Source organism: Pyrus communis, chromosome 15 (assembly GCF_963583255.1).
Source record: "Pyrus communis chromosome 15, drPyrComm1.1, whole genome shotgun sequence".
NCBI lineage: Eukaryota > Viridiplantae > Streptophyta > Magnoliopsida > Rosales > Rosaceae > Pyrus > Pyrus communis.
Genome location: NC_084817.1, coordinates 418,463 through 435,770, shown reverse-complemented (window position 1 = coordinate 435,770; position 17,308 = coordinate 418,463). Strand labels below are relative to the sequence as shown.

Genomic DNA, 17,308 nt, shown 5'->3' with positions numbered 1-17,308 from the left:
GCAGGTTGCTAATAATGGTTTGATTTGGTTGTGTCTCTCGAATCACTAAAAAATAAAATAAAATAGAGAATTTTGGAGAGATGTTTTAATGTGTCATAAAAACGGTTTGATATAGTATAAGTGGTTGGATATTTGAAAATAAAATATTCAACTACTTATATTATGATACTTGACATACTGAACTTTTTTCCTGACACACTTAAATTTTTTTCCGAAATTCTAAGATGAATGTGGATGTGCTTCATATATTGTTTAAGGAAAACTTGCTTTTCACTATTGTGATTGAGGTTAACTAATAATCTACGAATAATTTGGTACTTGTGCAACCTGCCATTTTATAACTTAACGAAGATTTCCTTGGCTCATCAACATTTGTTAATTAAGATTTTCTTCATGGAATCCTTGTGTGACAATATGATTCCATGGGCCATCTTATCCCTGACAAGTGCTGGGCCCCCGATTCCTTTCTTGGTAGAAATCCGACTAACTAATACTAAGGCAAAGATTCTGGGCTTTAAGCCACCCAATACCTGGCCCAATTATTTAATTTCGGCTCAATTATGGCATTCCTCTCTATCTATAAGAGGAGGTTCGAATATTGTTTTATAAAAAACGATTATGAATTGAGGATTGATTACAACATTTACATATATTTAAGGGAAGTGTTATTGACACTCCAAAAATCTCATTCTACACTCCTCACAAATGTATTTTTCTTTCTAAATATAAAAAGTTTGGAGTATAGAATGAGAAATTTGGAGTGCCAATAACAATTCCCATATTTAATATGAATTATTATTTAATGATTAATTATATTTTATATGAATATTATATGTAATACAATTACTATTTGAATGTCGAGATGATGATTGTATTAAATACATATAAGTATTGTAGCCAAAACCAATCATAATCACCGAATATCACTTTGGATGATATTTTGTTTAGAGTATTGTGTACTATACTTGGTCCATAACAACATATTTTTGGTCCATTATATTTTAGTTTGGAATTGGAGATGCGTTTTATCCAAAGACATTGGAATTCGAATACGTAGCTTGCGAGGTTGTGTGGTTTGGCTTTAAAGGGAAACTGGTCAAAATTATGGCGACATAAACCAACACATAATGAAGACACTTCAGCACAAATATTGAAAGATCGCGCTCCAACGCAAGCGTTGGACGCAAACAATGTTGTCATACGCTCGACATGCCACTGCCTTTGTCCGCAAACAATGTTTTAGCATCTTCCCTTTTCATATGCACGTCGTCGTCTATAAGAACACCACTGCCTTCAGCCAATCTCAGTCTCAAATCAATCCCAGTTCGCTCTCTCTCCTCCTCCTCCGCTCTCCTACAACCTAGAAACACAAACGCAATGGGCTCCCTCGGTGCCATGGACGTCCCCTTGCACTACCCTACCGCCCGCCGAGACGAGTCCGTCGTCGACGACTACCACGGCGTCAAGGTCGCCGATCCTTACAGATGGTAAGACAAGCAATTCCACTGTTTTAATGTTGAATATTCTAGTCGCCGATTTTTTATTTTTTATTTTTTTCAAAGGAGTTGATATTGACTTTTTGGTTTTTATTTTTATTTTTTATCCTCTAGGCTTGAAGATCCCGACTCCGAAGAGACGAAAGAGTTCGTACAGAAACAAGTAGAACTGACGCAGTCGGTTCTGAAGGAATGCGATACGAGAGGGAAGCTTGGCGAGAAGATCACCAAGCTTTTCGATCACCCGCGTTATGATGCACCTCGTAAGCGAGGGAATAAGTACTTCTACTTCCACAACACTGGGCTTCAACCCCAAAGTGTCCTATACGTGCAGGTATGCCCTTTGCTTCAGAATTTGATCCTCAAGAGCATATACATTCATTCATTCGATATATTCGTCTGTTTTTTTCTTTCTTTGTATGTGTTTTTAGGGGGTTTATTTGTGGTTTTAGGATAGTTTGGATGGAAAAGCAGAGGTGTTGCTTGATCCCAATACGCTTAGCGAAGATGGGACTGTATCTTTGAACGCTTCTTCAGTAAGCGAGGACGCCAAGTACTTGGCCTATGCCCTTAGTAAAAGTGGCAGTGATTGGGCAACGATTAAGGTGATGCGGATTGAGGATAAGACGGTTGAACCTGAAACTATATCTTGGGTAAGTGCCGAGTTTATGTATGCTTCAATGTACTTAGAAACAAGTGTTATCAGTGAAACCATTTCTTATTCTGAGGTTACCATTTTTTCTCAATGTTGGTTTCCAGGTCAAGTTTTCGGGTATTTGCTGGACACATGATCATAAAGGGTTTTTCTACAGCCGCTATCCAGCTCCTAAGTAAGTATCAATATGTATATTTATTCTTTAACTTGAAGTGTAACGTGGATTTGATGCGGTTATATAATCAGAATGGTTATTAGTTTGAAACTTCAGTTAATGACTAAATGTGAGGACAGAATTGGTGTACATTGTTGCTTTACTTCATTCAGGAAGATCTATAGATGGTTAAATGGCTACTGCAAGGCTCTGCTGTCCTTAAGTTTGGGCCGCGAGTGTAGGAATGCAGTTTGATGTTACAGAGACAAGAATTGGAATTTTCAGAGATTACTATTAGGGCAGTGGATAGATATCTTAGATTTAATTTGATATTCGTCGACTGTAAAAGCTATGCAATATAGTGAAATTAAATAATTTGCCTGCTGATTTGTTCTGCAGAGAAGGAAAAGATGTTGATGCTGGGACAGAGACCAACGTGAATCTTTATCACGAGTTACACTATCATTTTGTGGGCACAGATCAATCAGAAGACATATTATGCTGGAAGGATTCTGAAAATCCTAAATCCTTGTTTGAAGCTAATGTTACAGACGATGGGAAAGTAAGTAGATTTATTATCTTCCTGGCTTTTACGGCTCTCACTTTCTTATTGTCGAAGCAGTAGTATCATGTGGAACGGCTCAACATGTATCGAACTTGCATTATCAGTCACAAATACTGGCTTTTGTCTGTCGAAGGCATTGCCTGTGTTTTGTGACTTTTGTCTAATTGTTAGATCAGATTTTTGTCAAACTTTTGTATAGAACTAACTTTTATTTTTTGTAATCTGCAGTATATTCTTTTGTATGTTGAGGAGGGTTGCGACCCGGTCAACAAACTTTATTACTGTGACATGTCTGCACTTCTTAATGGGCTTGAAGGTCTAAGGGGGAAAAATGATTTACTGCCAGTTATCAAGGTTATTGATAAATTTGATGCGCAGTATCGTGTCATTGCAAATGATGACACTGTGTTTACTCTTGTGACAAATAAAGATGCTCCAAAATATAAGGTGGCCCGAGTTGATCTGAAGGAGCCAACTGTGTGGACTGACGTTCTCCCAGAATCCGAAAAGGATGTGCTTGAATCAGCGTCTGCTGTAAATGGTACCCAAATGATTGTTAGTTACTTGAGTGACGTGAAGTATATTGTACAGATAAGGGATCTGAAATCAGGTAACTTGCTGCATCAATTACCGATTGACGTTGGATCGGTTCATAGGTTTTCCGCAAGACGTGAAGACAGTACGGTCTTTTTTGGGTTTACAAGTTTCCTTACCCCTGGTATAATATATCAGTGTAATCTAGACAATGAAATCCCGGACTTGAAGGTATTTCGCGAAATTACAGTTCCTGGGTTCGAACGCTCGGAGTTCCATGTTGATCAGGTATTAAAAGCTCGTTGCACTGACATTAATTTTAGTGTTGCTAACTTAATCCGACTCTTTTTAATCTATCTTCAGTTTGTTATAACATTTTTCTGTATTTCATTCTACTTGGTGATTAGAGCAGTTCTAATATATCTTCAATTCTTTAGTCTTTGAACCTTCGAATGATGTTTACTTGATTAAATTTTCCGTTCTCCAGGTATTCATTCCCAGTAAAGATGGCACTAAGATACCAATGTTTGTAATGGCCAGAAAGAACATTCCTTTGAATGGATCACATCCGTGCTTGCTAAACGGATATGGTGGATTTAACATTAGTATTACGCCTTCATTCAGTGTTAGTCGCAGTGTACTTACAAGGCATTTAGGTGTTGTGTACTGCATAGCCAATATCCGTGGGGGTGGAGAGTACGGTGAGGAATGGCATAAAGCAGGCTCCCTTTCTAAAAAGCAAAATTGCTTCGATGACTTCATTTCTGCAGCTGAATACCTTGTATCTGCCGGTTATACCCAACCCAGCAAGTTGTGTATTGAAGGTGGAAGTAATGGCGGGCTGCTGGTTGGAGCTTGCATAAATCAGGTGTGACATCTTTAGTTTTGTTTGCCACGTAAACTGTAGCGAGCGATTAAAGAAAATGAAAAATAAAAAATTTGCTTTCTTGCAGAGACCCGATCTTTTTGGTTGTGCATTGGCTCATGTTGGTGTTATGGATATGCTACGGTTCCACAAGTTTACCATAGGTGAGTTTGCTTCCTTTTAATCCACTAAGTGTTTTCTTCTTCCTTTCTTTTATGGTAGTTTTGTCATATATGTTTGATTTAGGAGATTCTTTCAGGTCATTCCTGGACTTCGGATTTTGGCTGCTCTGACAAGGAGGAAGAGTTCCATTGGTTAATTAAGTAAGGTTTCCGGGACAAGCTCAGATTTCTTCGGTTTTCTTATGAGTATAAGCATGTCCTTATCTCTCCCTACCATATATACCCTGTACTTTCAGGCACTCGCCTTTACACAATGTCAGGAGACCATGGGAACAACATGCAACCCAACCTCACCAATACCCATCTACCATGCTATTGACCGCGGATCATGACGACCGAGTTGTACCATTACACTCGTTGAAGTTTCTGGCGGTTAGTCTCTTTTGTGATTGATAGAATTCACGAGTCATTATTCAATGCAAATGTAAACCTTGTGGCCTTGATATGATATCTCATCATCACTGCTGTTATCTTTGTTCTCAGACCCTGCAATATGTTCTGAGCACAAGTTTGGAGAAGAGCCCACAGACAAATCCGATTATTGGTCGCATTGAGTGCAAGGCAGGGCATGGAGCTGGACGTCCAACCCAGAAAATGGTAAGTATCGGATGTAAGTTTTATGTTTTCATTGCTAGGTTTTTTATCGTATCATAATCATTGTATTTATATAACTGGCTTTTGTACGAACAGATTGATGAAGCAGCTGACCGGTACAGTTTCATGGCTAAGATGTTGGGCGCATCATGGATAGAGTAGATTATATCGATACATACGAGGAGATCAAAAGTGAGCCAGATATTTATTTAATAGCGAAGATGATCTTATATTCTACTGTAACCTTAATTTTTGGGGTTCCTGTTTTATCTTAGGCTTTTTATAAATTTTTGCTTTTGTTTTTCCTTTAATTTAGAAATCTTCTTCTAAGACCAACTCCAACCCATGGCCTAAAACCTATAATTTCCCTTCTATTCCCCCAATCCATTCCAACCCTAGTTCTAATTTAAAGTTAGAACCTAAAACTTGAAAAAAAAAGCCAAATTTTAGCCCAGAAAATGGTGTGCGCCCCACTAGCGAGAGTGAAACTCAACGCTTGAACGCCAGATGAAGGGTTGCAACGCGCGCACGAGAGCGACGCACCAAAGGGATAGACCGCATGGCCTCACCCACGTGGGCATGTCGGCCACTTACGTCAGATTCCAACGGTTGAGATTTACTGGCCGTTGGTTGATCCAACGACCTACATTCAATTTTTTTTTTGTTTGTTTTATATTTATAGAATCCAATGGCTAAGATCGAATATAATCAAATCTAACGGTTAAAAAAAAGATCTAACGACCCAAATTTAAGTCCAACGGCTAAAATAATTAGCCTAAATTCATACTTTAATAATCTAGTATGTGTTTCGTGTGTTATACATCTCTATCATATGTTTTGTATGTGCTTCATATGTGTTCTATGTGTCTCATGTGTTTCATGTATTTTGTGTTTATATATCTCTATCATGATTTTCATATTATTTCATAGTGTTTCACGAGTTTCATGTATCGATCTAGTGATTTTTCAATATTTATCGGAATTTAAATATTTTTAGGTTAAAATGTTCATAAAATTAATTTAGGATAGTCTACATAATTTTTTTTTTAAAGTTATTTTAAAAAATAAAAAAAAACCTAAATTCATTCTTTGATAATCTGGGTTAAAATTTTAGGCTAAAAGGTTTGTAGCTGAAAAGCTATTTTTTGGTTAAAACCTAAATTTTATGAGCTAAAAACTTTAAGTTTTAGGCTAAAGGTTGGAGATGATCTAATGAACTCTGGCGGGAGGTAATATGAATATATTTTTTAACTAATTTTTTAATTCTTCAATTTTTTTTCTTTTGATGAACTATGCCGGGCTGCAAATTATAAAGTTTCCCATACGAAACGTGGTCCAGTAATATGAGTTTATGAGATACCAATTTTTTATTCAAATTATAGAATCCTTCATTAAATAATAGTTAACGGTTCCAGTTTGTTTTGCGTTTGTGACTGAAAAATTCAAATTTTGTTTTTAATAGAATCAATTGAAAAAGGGTAAGGTAAATTTTTAGATATTGTGTGTTTTAATAAATTATACAATCAATCGAAGGGGTGGATTCGAACCGAAACAAAAAAAGACAGATTTCTTTTAAACAAGGAATTAAAAAAAGGGGATTCTCAAAATACAAGGCAAAAGGAATTTTTTTTCATATATTTTGTTTCATTTTAGCGGCATGGCCAAGCGGTAAGGCCAGGCGGGGGACTGCAAATCCTTTTCTCTCAATTCAAATTCGGGTGTCGCCTGATCAAACCCTTTTTTTTAGTAAATTTTTTCATTGTTCTGTCAAAAATAACATATACGGATGATCCTCCTTTCGATAACAGAGGGGCAGGATGGACTTCGGACACAAGATCAAAAGGAGAAGTAGAAAGAGCTTCTTAAATAAAGGAAGGGCCGAGCCTTTTCCGACCTGTTTATGAGGGAAAAAGGAAGTTAAATTTAAATTCCCGGGAAAATTAAACTTTGATCGTTCAGATCTTACCCTCGTATAGCTAAGTCAAGCATATCAAGCCGGATTGAAGGCTTATATGTAGTACCTTCACGGAAAATCTGTCTACACTAAAAATTTGCCTCGAGACGCCATAACTTGTAATTTTTTAAAGGAATTGTTATTGGTATTTCAAAAATCTCATTTTGCACTCCAAACTTACTATAATTAGAAATAAAAATACACTTGTGAGTAGTGTAGAATGAGATTTTTAAAGTGCTAATAACAATTCCCTTTTTTTAAAGGCATTTGTATCTAAAAACGCAATTACAAAAAAGGGCAGTTAATATGGTAACAAGAACAAAACAATACAAATATATAGACATTCCGAAGATTTTTTAAAGAGAGAATTATATTTTGGGGATCCTCTATTAGTTTATATTATTTTCTATTTTTTTTTTAATTTAAATTCAATATAAATAGTTTCTGGACTTAATAAATGGTAGGATAATGTTCAAACATCTTGCAATATTTTCCTAAAACTAAAAATTTCAATTTTTTTACATCCTACATTTTCCTTTCGATTTTGAGATTTTTTACAGGATTCATTAGATGTGACATCCCACATCACCCAAGGGTGTGATCCTTAAATGTATATTCCCATCCCTACCTAGCACGAGGCCTTTTGGGAGCTCACCGGCTTCGGGTTCCGTAGGAACTCCGAAGTTAAGCGAGAAGGGGGCTAGAGCAATCCCATGATGGGTAACCCACTAGGAAGTTGCTCGTGAGTTCCCAAAAACAAAACCGTGAGGGAATGGTAAGCCCAAAGCGGACAATATCGTGCTACGGTAGTGGAGGCGGGCCCGGGAAGTGATCCGCCCCGGGCCGGGATGTGACATTAGAAGCCAAGATTCGAGTTACCCTCGTCACATCACATGTTTCCTAAAATTAATTTAAGATATTTCGAAGATTTTCGATAGATAAAATTATATTTTGGGAACCTTCTATTAGTTTATACTATCTGTTCTATTTTCAATATTAAAATTCAATAAAAAAATAGTTTCGGGCCCTAATAGAGGTCTTGCAACATTTTCTTTAACTCTCATGTAAAATATTTACTAAAACTAAAACTTTCAATTTTTTCACAAAAATTATGAGTCATAACCCATGTACAAAAAAATTTCACAAGAATTTTTTCATAAAAATTCTAACTTTAAAAATCAATAAAAAATAATTTTAAGGCATAATTAATGGTAGGAACACATTGAACATGTCTTAAACATTCTCCTAACTCTCATGCAAAATATTTCCTAAAATTAAAATTTTCAATTTTTCACAAAAACTGTGAGTGTATAACCCATGTTTTCGTGTTGATTTTAAGAATTTTTACAAGATCCATTATAAGATAAATTTGATTCATTCTCATCGTACCACGTGTATCTTAAAATTAATCTAGAACATTCAGTAGATTTTCGACAGATAAAATCATAATTTACCAACCCTCTATTAGTTTATATTACTTTCTTATCTTTTTTTTTTTTTTTTGAACAAACGATATTATTTACACTAAGGGATAAGGTGTGATTATTTTCTTATCTTTCAACTTTGAAAATCAATAAAAATAGTTTTGGGACCTAATTAATGGTAGGATCACATCCAAGGGTCTCGCAACATTTTCCTTAACTCCTAGGCAAAATATTTTCTAAAACCAAATATTTTAATTATTTCACAAAAACAATTGGTTCTAACCCACGTTTTCCAATCGATTTTGAGAATTTTACAATATCATTATAAGTCAAAATTTGAATCGTTCTCACCACACCTGTAACATCCCGTCCCGAAACTAACGAGACGTACATTTAAAATGACAATTTTACCCTAATTTGTTTGTGTACGTTAAGTGTTGTGTAGTGTGGTGTTGTAGGACCACACACACACTCACACCTCACCCTCACTTTCCCGGGATTCCCTCCCTCATTCCCTCACTCTTTGTCTCTCTGTCTCTGTCTCAGTCTCTCTCTCTCTCTCTCCCCGAATCCATCTTCTTCTTCTTCCTTCAACACACACGGCCACACATACAAACATACTCAAACCTGCACCAATTAAGAAACCAAGACCACCCTCGTGCTCGTGAGGTTGTGAGGAGCACAACCATACCAATTCCAGGTAAGAATTCGAACGTTTTCACGTCGTTTCAACAATGGCCGAATTTTACACTGTTCATGCAAACCTAAACTAGCTTGTTTTTGGAATTTCTAAGCTTGTAGTTGTGCTTGTGAGGTCCCAAGGAGCCTCGGAGTAGTTCGTTGGGTGAATTTGGACGTCGGGATCGTCCTGTACGAAGTTGGCCGATTCTTGAAGTTGAAGACAGGTATGATCTAGCAATTTTTAGGCCTTAAAACTAGTCTAACGTGATTCTACTAGTCCTAAGCTTCATTTTGGTATAAAGAACGTGAAAAATGGTTGAAAAACGAAGGAGAAAACTTAGTTTGAAAATTACCCAGTTTTCCGGCGCCGTCGCCGGCGCCGGCGTCTCGCCGGAGAAGAAAGGAGAATATTCCGTTAAGTCTAACGGAATATTCCTAACGGCAGTGACAGAATCCGGTTAGATTTGACGGAATATTCCGTCAGTTAACGGAATATTCCTGACGGCGTCAACTGACGCCGTCAGTGTGCAGTGCACGTGGGCCGCGCGTGGGGGCGCGTAGGTCCGTGCGTGTTCAGGCGCGTGGGGGCGCGTGCGTGGTCCAAAAATTTTTCTAAAAATATGGGCGTGATCCTGAGGTTGTGTAGGTCACGTTGGTATATTCATTTGTCCATTTTGAGCAATGTATGAGAAGTTATTACGAGAAGTTGCTTAGGTGCTTTTAAATTAATGTTTTCGTAACTTTGTCGCGTATAGGTGATTCGTTTTCCGAGGACGAGCGTACGCACTCGAGGCAGGGGGGCTACGACCCTTCTAATTATCAGTGAGTGGGCTTTTGTTTTCCGTATATACCTATATACATATTAATTCCCAGAAATTAAATAGAAAAGGTTATATGTTTTATGCCATGCATCATTTGAATATTGTTTACGCATCATCACGTGCGTTGGTAGTTGGCATACATATATAAATGTGTATTTGGTGCTGTGGACGCACAGGTAAGTGCCAGGTAAGCGGTATTCATGTGGTTATGCATTCCTGTTTATTATGCAATAGTAGTTTGAAATGCTTAGAGAGCTCATAATCTGCACCCCCGGTGTTAGTGCTCCCGCCCAGGGCCAGGGCACAGTCCTTCACGTGATGTTCACCAGCACCACACGCTCGCCTTGGATCCAAGTTAGGTGCAAGCCTTGTCGTACAGACCACATTAGGTGGTTCCGACTCGTAGGTGACCCGCGATTATTCGCACAGTCTTCACGTGATCGTAGCACTAGAGCGTATATATTACACCCAGTCTTGTCGTACAGACCACGTTAGGTGGTTCCGACTCGTGTGCAGATTCAGATATTGAGTTGAGATTGAAGCTCTATATGCAGCCGTACAGGTCACGTTAGGTGACTCCCGGCTGCCAGATTATATGTTATTTATGTGAATTATGCTTGAACAATTACATTTGATTATGAGATTCTGTTGTGGCATATTCTCAAGCATGAATGGCATATTGTGAGCATGAATGGCATATGTGGAGCATTATTGACATACCTATACATACGTATATATGTTCATTTTCTGGGAAGTATACAGGTTTTACGGCGAGGGGTTAGAATGTATTTTTGTTAAAGAGTTTTAAAAGAGCTTTGTTTTTGCCCACTCACGCTTTTGTTTTTGCGCCCCTCCAGGTTCTAGTGGTCTAGCAAGTTCGGTGGTCCATCCCAGAGGGCGTCCCGGCATTTCTGACAGACACTCACCATTGTAGGGTCACCTTCGGGTGTACATATGTCGTAACTTTCCTTTTTCGACTGCTGTAGACTTGCTCTGAATTGTGTCTCACATACACTAGTACTTTGTATGCTATTAGGTTTTTAATTATTCGTACTTTTTTTATTACTATACCTTTAGCTTCCGCACGCGCACATGGCTACGTCACCTTCGCGTGACGGCCAGCATGCCCTGATCTCGGTCGGGGTGTGTCAGCTTGGTATCAGAGCCTAGGTTTGGCAGTCCTGTGTCTTTGTGAGTATTCTAATAGTTGGTGTCTTCTGTCAGAATCATGCCGCCTCGTCGGGAACCACGTCGTTCAGATGAGTCTAGTTTTCCTGATCTTACTCAGTTGGGGGAAGTGATTGCTACAGCCCTTCAAACAGTGATGCGCCCTCCCCAGAGGACTCCTCTGGAGACTATGTATAACTTGAAGTTGGATAAGTTTAAAGGTAACGAGGGTCATGAAGGCGCAGAACGTTGGTTGGAACACATAGAGAAGACTTTCCGTGTGTTACATAACCAGGGGAACCTTCCTATGGAAAGGTGGGTTGAGACAACCTCTTGGTTTCTGGAGATGGAGTCTGCAGCTTGGTGGGAGCAAGAACTTCGTAGGTTGACTCCAGCTCAGAGGACCGATTGGAATGTTTTCAAAGACGTGTTTCAAAGGAGATTTGTACCCCCTGAGTATATCGACCGTAAGAAACAGGAATTCACTGAATTGAAACAGCGAAAGATGACGGCTAACGAGTACTATCGTAAGTTCACTGATTTGTCTCGTTACTATCCTGATGTCGCTGGTAATCCGGCGGAGATGCTTCGTCGTTTTCGCTTGGGCACTAAGAAGAAATGGCGTTCTATGGTAACTACTACTCACTGTGAGTCATATCAGGAGTTCTATGAGATATTGTTGAGGGTAGAGGACTCTGAGAATATGTCAAGTGATAGTGACGAAGAGAAAAACGGCAATCAGAAGAAAGACGACAAAGGAAAAGGTCAAACATCGTTGGGGCCTCGCCAAACTCAGAACTTTAAAAGGGGTGGTGCAAGTTCAAGTTCGTCTAGTGGTGGTTTCAGTGCCTCTGGACAAGGACGTGGAGGTAGGTTTTATGGAGGTGCTCGAGGCCAGAGACAAGATGATGGTGGCCGAAACCGACTCCCATTTTGCCGTAGATGTAATAATCGACATTTCGGCGAGTGTAGGCGTGGCAACGGTGCTTGTTTCACGTGTGGGCAGATGGGACATAGAGCGGTGAATTGTCCCCAGGGTCAGCAACAGAAGCCGCAGCAGACCTTTATGCCGCCACCTGCACCGATTCGGCAAATCCAAGGTCCGAGTAATTATGGTCAAACAGGTAGAGGTGGTGCCTATCACTATCAGGGTGATGCTGTTCCCTATGCCCCGGGACCATATCAGTACCCCCAGGACCCGTATTCACAAGGTGGTTATCCCCCGTATCCCAGCAACTACATGCTGTATCCTCCAGCTCCAACAAGTGGTTCTCAGTGGTACCAAGGAGGACAGTATCAGCAGGGTGAGAATGCCACTAGTAGTGCAGGGTCTTCGAGGCAGATGGGTCAGCCCAGTCAGGGGCGTGGAGCTCAAGGTCGCGGTGTTCAAGCGAGCAGAGGTCGTGGAGGACGACAGCAGGGCCAGGGGCGTATTCACAATATTTCCCTGCAGGATGCTCAGAACAACCCGGACTTGATAATGGGTACGTTAAACATTCTTGGTTATTTTGCTAGAGTCTTAATTGATTGTGGAGCTACACATTCCGTTATTTCTCATACATTTGCTCAAGTAACGCAACCTCGCCCCACACCTCTAGGGTACGATTTAGAGTTCGCTATGCCTAGAGGAGAGAGATGTGTTGTAGATTGTGTGTACCCAGGATGTCCAGTGATAGTAGAGGGTGTAGTTATGCCCGCGGATCTTATTCCGTTAGATATTGTCGATTTTGATGTGATTTTGGGCAATGATTGGTTGCACTTCTATCGTGCCAAAATTGATTGTTACGGGAAAGTAGTTACTTTTCACCGTCCTGGATTACCTGAGGTTACTTTTGTGGGTGAGCAGAGTGGGGTAAGACATGGTGTTATTTCGGCTTTACGAGCGAAGAAGTTGTTGACTAAAGGTTGTCAGGGGTATCTAGCTCATGTGGTACTAGAGGAGGCCGTTCCAAGCAGAATTGAGGATGTGAGAGTGGTTAGACACTTCCCTGATGTTTTTCCTGAAGATTTACCTGGTTTACCCCCAGATCGAGATGTGGATTTCACTGTTGAGTTGCTTCCAGGTACCAATCCTATTTCATTAACTCCTTATCGTATGGCTCCCGCTGAGTTAAGGGAATTGAAAGTGCAATTACAGGAATTAGTGGATAAGGGATTCATTCAGCCTAGTATTTCACCTTGGGGCGCTCCAGTGTTGTTTGTGAAAAAGAAAGATGGGACTTTGAGGCTGTGTATCGACTACAGACAATTGAATCGGGTGACGATTAAAAACCGTTATCCATTGCCTCGTATCGACGATTTGTTTGATCAGCTGAGAGGTGCTTGTGTATTTTCTAAGATAGACTTGAGGTCTGGGTACTATCAGCTGAAGATTAGTAGGGATGATGTTCCTAAGACGGCGTTCAGGACTCGTTACGGTCATTACGAGTTTCTGGTTATGCCATTTGGGTTGACGAATGCACCAGCAGCTTTTATGGATTTAATGAACCGGGTATTTCAGCCTTACCTGGATAGATTTGTCATTGTCTTCATTGACGATATTCTGGTGTATTCTAAGTCCAAAGCGGAACATGTCCGACATCTTACTTTGGTGTTGAAAAGGTTGAGAGAACACCAATTGTATGCTAAGTTTAGTAAGTGCCAGTTCTGGTTAGATCAAGTCGCGTTTTTGGGGCACATCATTTCTGCTCAAGGTATTCTGGTTGATACTCAGAAGGTTGCAGCTGTGGAGAGTTGGGAGCAACCACGAACCGTCACTGAGGTGAGAAGTTTCATTGGTTTGGCGGGATATTATCGGAGATTCGTTAAGGATTTTTCGGTAATTGCTTTACCACTGACGAGGTTAACAAGGAAAGATGTTAAGTTTGAGTGGAATGATAAGTGTGAGCAAAGTTTCCAGCAGTTGAAGCATTGTCTTACTAATGCACCTGTTTTGGCACTTCCAGACGATAGTGGTGATTTCGAGGTTTATAGCGATGCTTCCTTGAATGGTCTGGGATGTGTATTGATGCAGCATGGTAGGGTGATTGCTTATGCTTCGCGGCAGTTGAAAACCCATGAAATGAATTACCCTACACATGATTTGGAGTTGGCTGCTATTATCTTTGCGTTGAAGTTGTGGAGACACTATCTTTATGGAGAAAAGTGTAGGATCTTCACAGATCACAAGAGTCTTCAGTATCTCTTTACCCAGAAGGAACTTAATCTTCGTCAACGGAGGTGGTTGGAGTTGCTCAGCGATTACGATTGCACGATTGATTATCACCCTGGTCGTGCGAACGTAGTAGCCGATGCACTTAGCAGGAAGTCACATGGCCGTATCAATGCGTTGTACGCTAGTCGTATTCCTCTTTTGGTGGACTTGCGTGCTACGGGAGTAAGGTTAGAAGCAGAAGATCGAGAAGTGGCATTACTTGCTAATTTTCAAGTTAGGCCAATCTTAGTTGATCGGGTGCTTGAAGCTCAGGTAGCTGATGAACAGATTCAAGAACTAATTCAAGCTCGAGGTCAAGGAAGGTGGCGAGATCTCAGAGTTCGTGATTCTGATGGCATGTTGATGTTAGAGGGTAGAATGTTCGTGCCTAGTAATGTGGACTTGAAGAAGGAAATTCTTGATGAAGCACATATCTCGGCTTATGCCATGCACCCAGGGGCAACCAAAATGTATCATACCATTCGACCATTTTACTATTGGCCGGGTATGAAAAGGGAGATAGCTGAGTATGTGAGCAGTTGTGCTGTTTGTCAGCAGGTTAAAGCAGAAAGAAAGAAGCCGTTTGGATTGTTACAGCCGCTTCCCGTTCCAGAGTGGAAGTGGGAAAAGATCACTATGGATTTTGTGTACAAGTTGCCGCGTACACATAATGGCTTTGATGGCATTTGGGTGATCGTTGATCGGCTCACTAAGTCGGCACATTTCATTCCAGTAAGAGAGAAGTATTCTTTGAGCCGGTTAGCGGAATTGTTTATCTCAAAGGTTGTGAAGTACCATGGTGTCCCTGTAAGTATTGTCTCGGATCGTGATCCACGATTCACATCAAAGTTTTGGGTAGCCTTTCAGGAAGCTTTGGGTACGAGACTACTTTACAGTACGGCATATCATCCACAAACGGACGGACAGTCTGAGAGAACTATTCAGACCTTGGAAGATATGCTGCGAGCATCAGTGTTACAGTTCAGTGATGCTTGGCACCAGCGATTAGATTTAATGGAATTTGCTTACAACAACAGTTTCCATTCGAGCATTGGCATGGCGCCATTTGAAGCTTTGTATGGTAGATCTTGTCGCACTCCGTTATGTTGGTCGGAGGTTGGCGAAAGAGTCTTGGTAGGTCCGGAGATTGTCGAGGAGACTACTCAAAATGTTCAGGTAATTAGGTCTAACCTGAAAGCAGCTCAGGACAGGCAGAAAAGTTTAGCAGATCGACATGCTACGGACAGAACGTATGAGGTCGGAGATTGGGTATTTCTAAAGCTTTCACCGTGGAGAGGTGTTGTGCGGTTTGGAAAGAAAGGGAAGTTGAGTCCCAGGTATATCGGACCGTACATAGTCACAGAAAAAGTTGGTGAGGTAGCTTATAGGTTGGAGTTGCCTCCGGAGTTGGCTAAAGTGCATAACGTTTTTCACGTGTCTATGCTCCGACATTACGTTGCTGATCCATTGCATGTGATACCTCCTCAACCGTTAGAGATAAATCCAGATTTGACGTACGACGAGGAACCGTTAACGATCTTAGATTGGAAAGAAAAGGTTCTGAGGAACAAGACGGTGAATTTGGTGAAAGTTTTGTGGAGGAGTCACTCGGTTGAAGAAGCTACATGGGAGACAGAAGAACGAATGAGGGATTTGTATCCTAGATTATTCTTTGACTATTAGGGGTGTATTGAGGTTGTTTTGAATTTCGGGACGAAATTCTATTAAGGAGGGTAGGTTGTAACATCCCGTCCCGAAACTAACGAGACGTACATTTAAAATGACAATTTTACCCTAATTTGTTTGTGTACGTTAAGTGTTGTGTAGTGTGGTGTTGTAGGACCACACACACACTCACACCTCACCCTCACTTTCCCGGGATTCCCTCCCTCATTCCCTCACTCTTTGTCTCTCTGTCTCTGTCTCAGTCTCTCTCTCTCTCTCTCCCCGAATCCATCTTCTTCTTCTTCCTTCAACACACACGGCCACACATACAAACATACTCAAACCTGCACCAATTAAGAAACCAAGACCACCCTCGTGCTCGTGAGGTTGTGAGGAGCACAACCATACCAATTCCAGGTAAGAATTCGAACGTTTTCACGTCGTTTCAACAATGGCCGAATTTTACACTGTTCATGCAAACCTAAACTAGCTTGTTTTTGGAATTTCTAAGCTTGTAGTTGTGCTTGTGAGGTCCCAAGGAGCCTCGGAGTAGTTCGTTGGGTGAATTTGGACGTCGGGATCGTCCTGTACGAAGTTGGCCGATTCTTGAAGTTGAAGACAGGTATGATCTAGCAATTTTTAGGCCTTAAAACTAGTCTAACGTGATTCTACTAGTCCTAAGCTTCATTTTGGTATAAAGAACGTGAAAAATGGTTGAAAAACGAAGGAGAAAACTTAGTTTGAAAATTACCCAGTTTTCCGGCGCCGTCGCCGGCGCCGGCGTCTCGCCGGAGAAGAAAGGAGAATATTCCGTTAAGTCTAACGGAATATTCCTAACGGCAGTGACAGAATCCGGTTAGATTTGACGGAATATTCCGTCAGTTAACGGAATATTCCTGACGGCGTCAACTGACGCCGTCAGTGTGCAGTGCACGTGGGCCGCGCGTGGGGGCGCGTAGGTCCGTGCGTGTTCAGGCGCGTGGGGGCGCGTGCGTGGTCCAAAAATTTTTCTAAAAATATGGGCGTGATCCTGAGGTTGTGTAGGTCACGTTGGTATATTCATTTGTCCATTTTGAGCAATGTATGAGAAGTTATTACGAGAAGTTGCTTAGGTGCTTTTAAATTAATGTTTTCGTAACTTTGTCGCGTATAGGTGATTCGTTTTCCGAGGACGAGCGTACGCACTCGAGGCAGGGGGGCTACGACCCTTCTAATTATCAGTGAGTGGGCTTTTGTTTTCCGTATATACCTATATACATATTAATTCCCAGAAATTAAATAGAAAAGGTTATATGTTTTATGCCATGCATCATTTGAATATTGTTTACGCATCATCACGTGCGTTGGTAGTTGGCATA

General features: G+C 40.6%; 1 protein-coding gene across 1 annotated transcript; it reads left to right on the top strand.

Moving 5' to 3' along the window:
* The first annotated feature begins 1,138 nt into the window (after positions 1 to 1,138).
* On the top strand, positions 1,139 to 5,518 carry LOC137718446 (uncharacterized). Its single transcript, XM_068458000.1, has 12 exons — positions 1,139 to 1,487; positions 1,611 to 1,830; positions 1,949 to 2,149; positions 2,256 to 2,326; positions 2,705 to 2,867; positions 3,099 to 3,692; positions 3,892 to 4,272; positions 4,358 to 4,433; positions 4,529 to 4,592; positions 4,688 to 4,823; positions 4,935 to 5,048; positions 5,142 to 5,518. Exons 1-12 carry the CDS (start codon positions 1,210 to 1,212, stop codon positions 5,205 to 5,207), a joined length of 2,364 nt encoding a protein of 787 aa, XP_068314101.1. The 5' UTR covers positions 1,139 to 1,209; the 3' UTR covers positions 5,208 to 5,518.
* Positions 5,519 to 17,308: the final 11,790 nt, after the last annotated feature.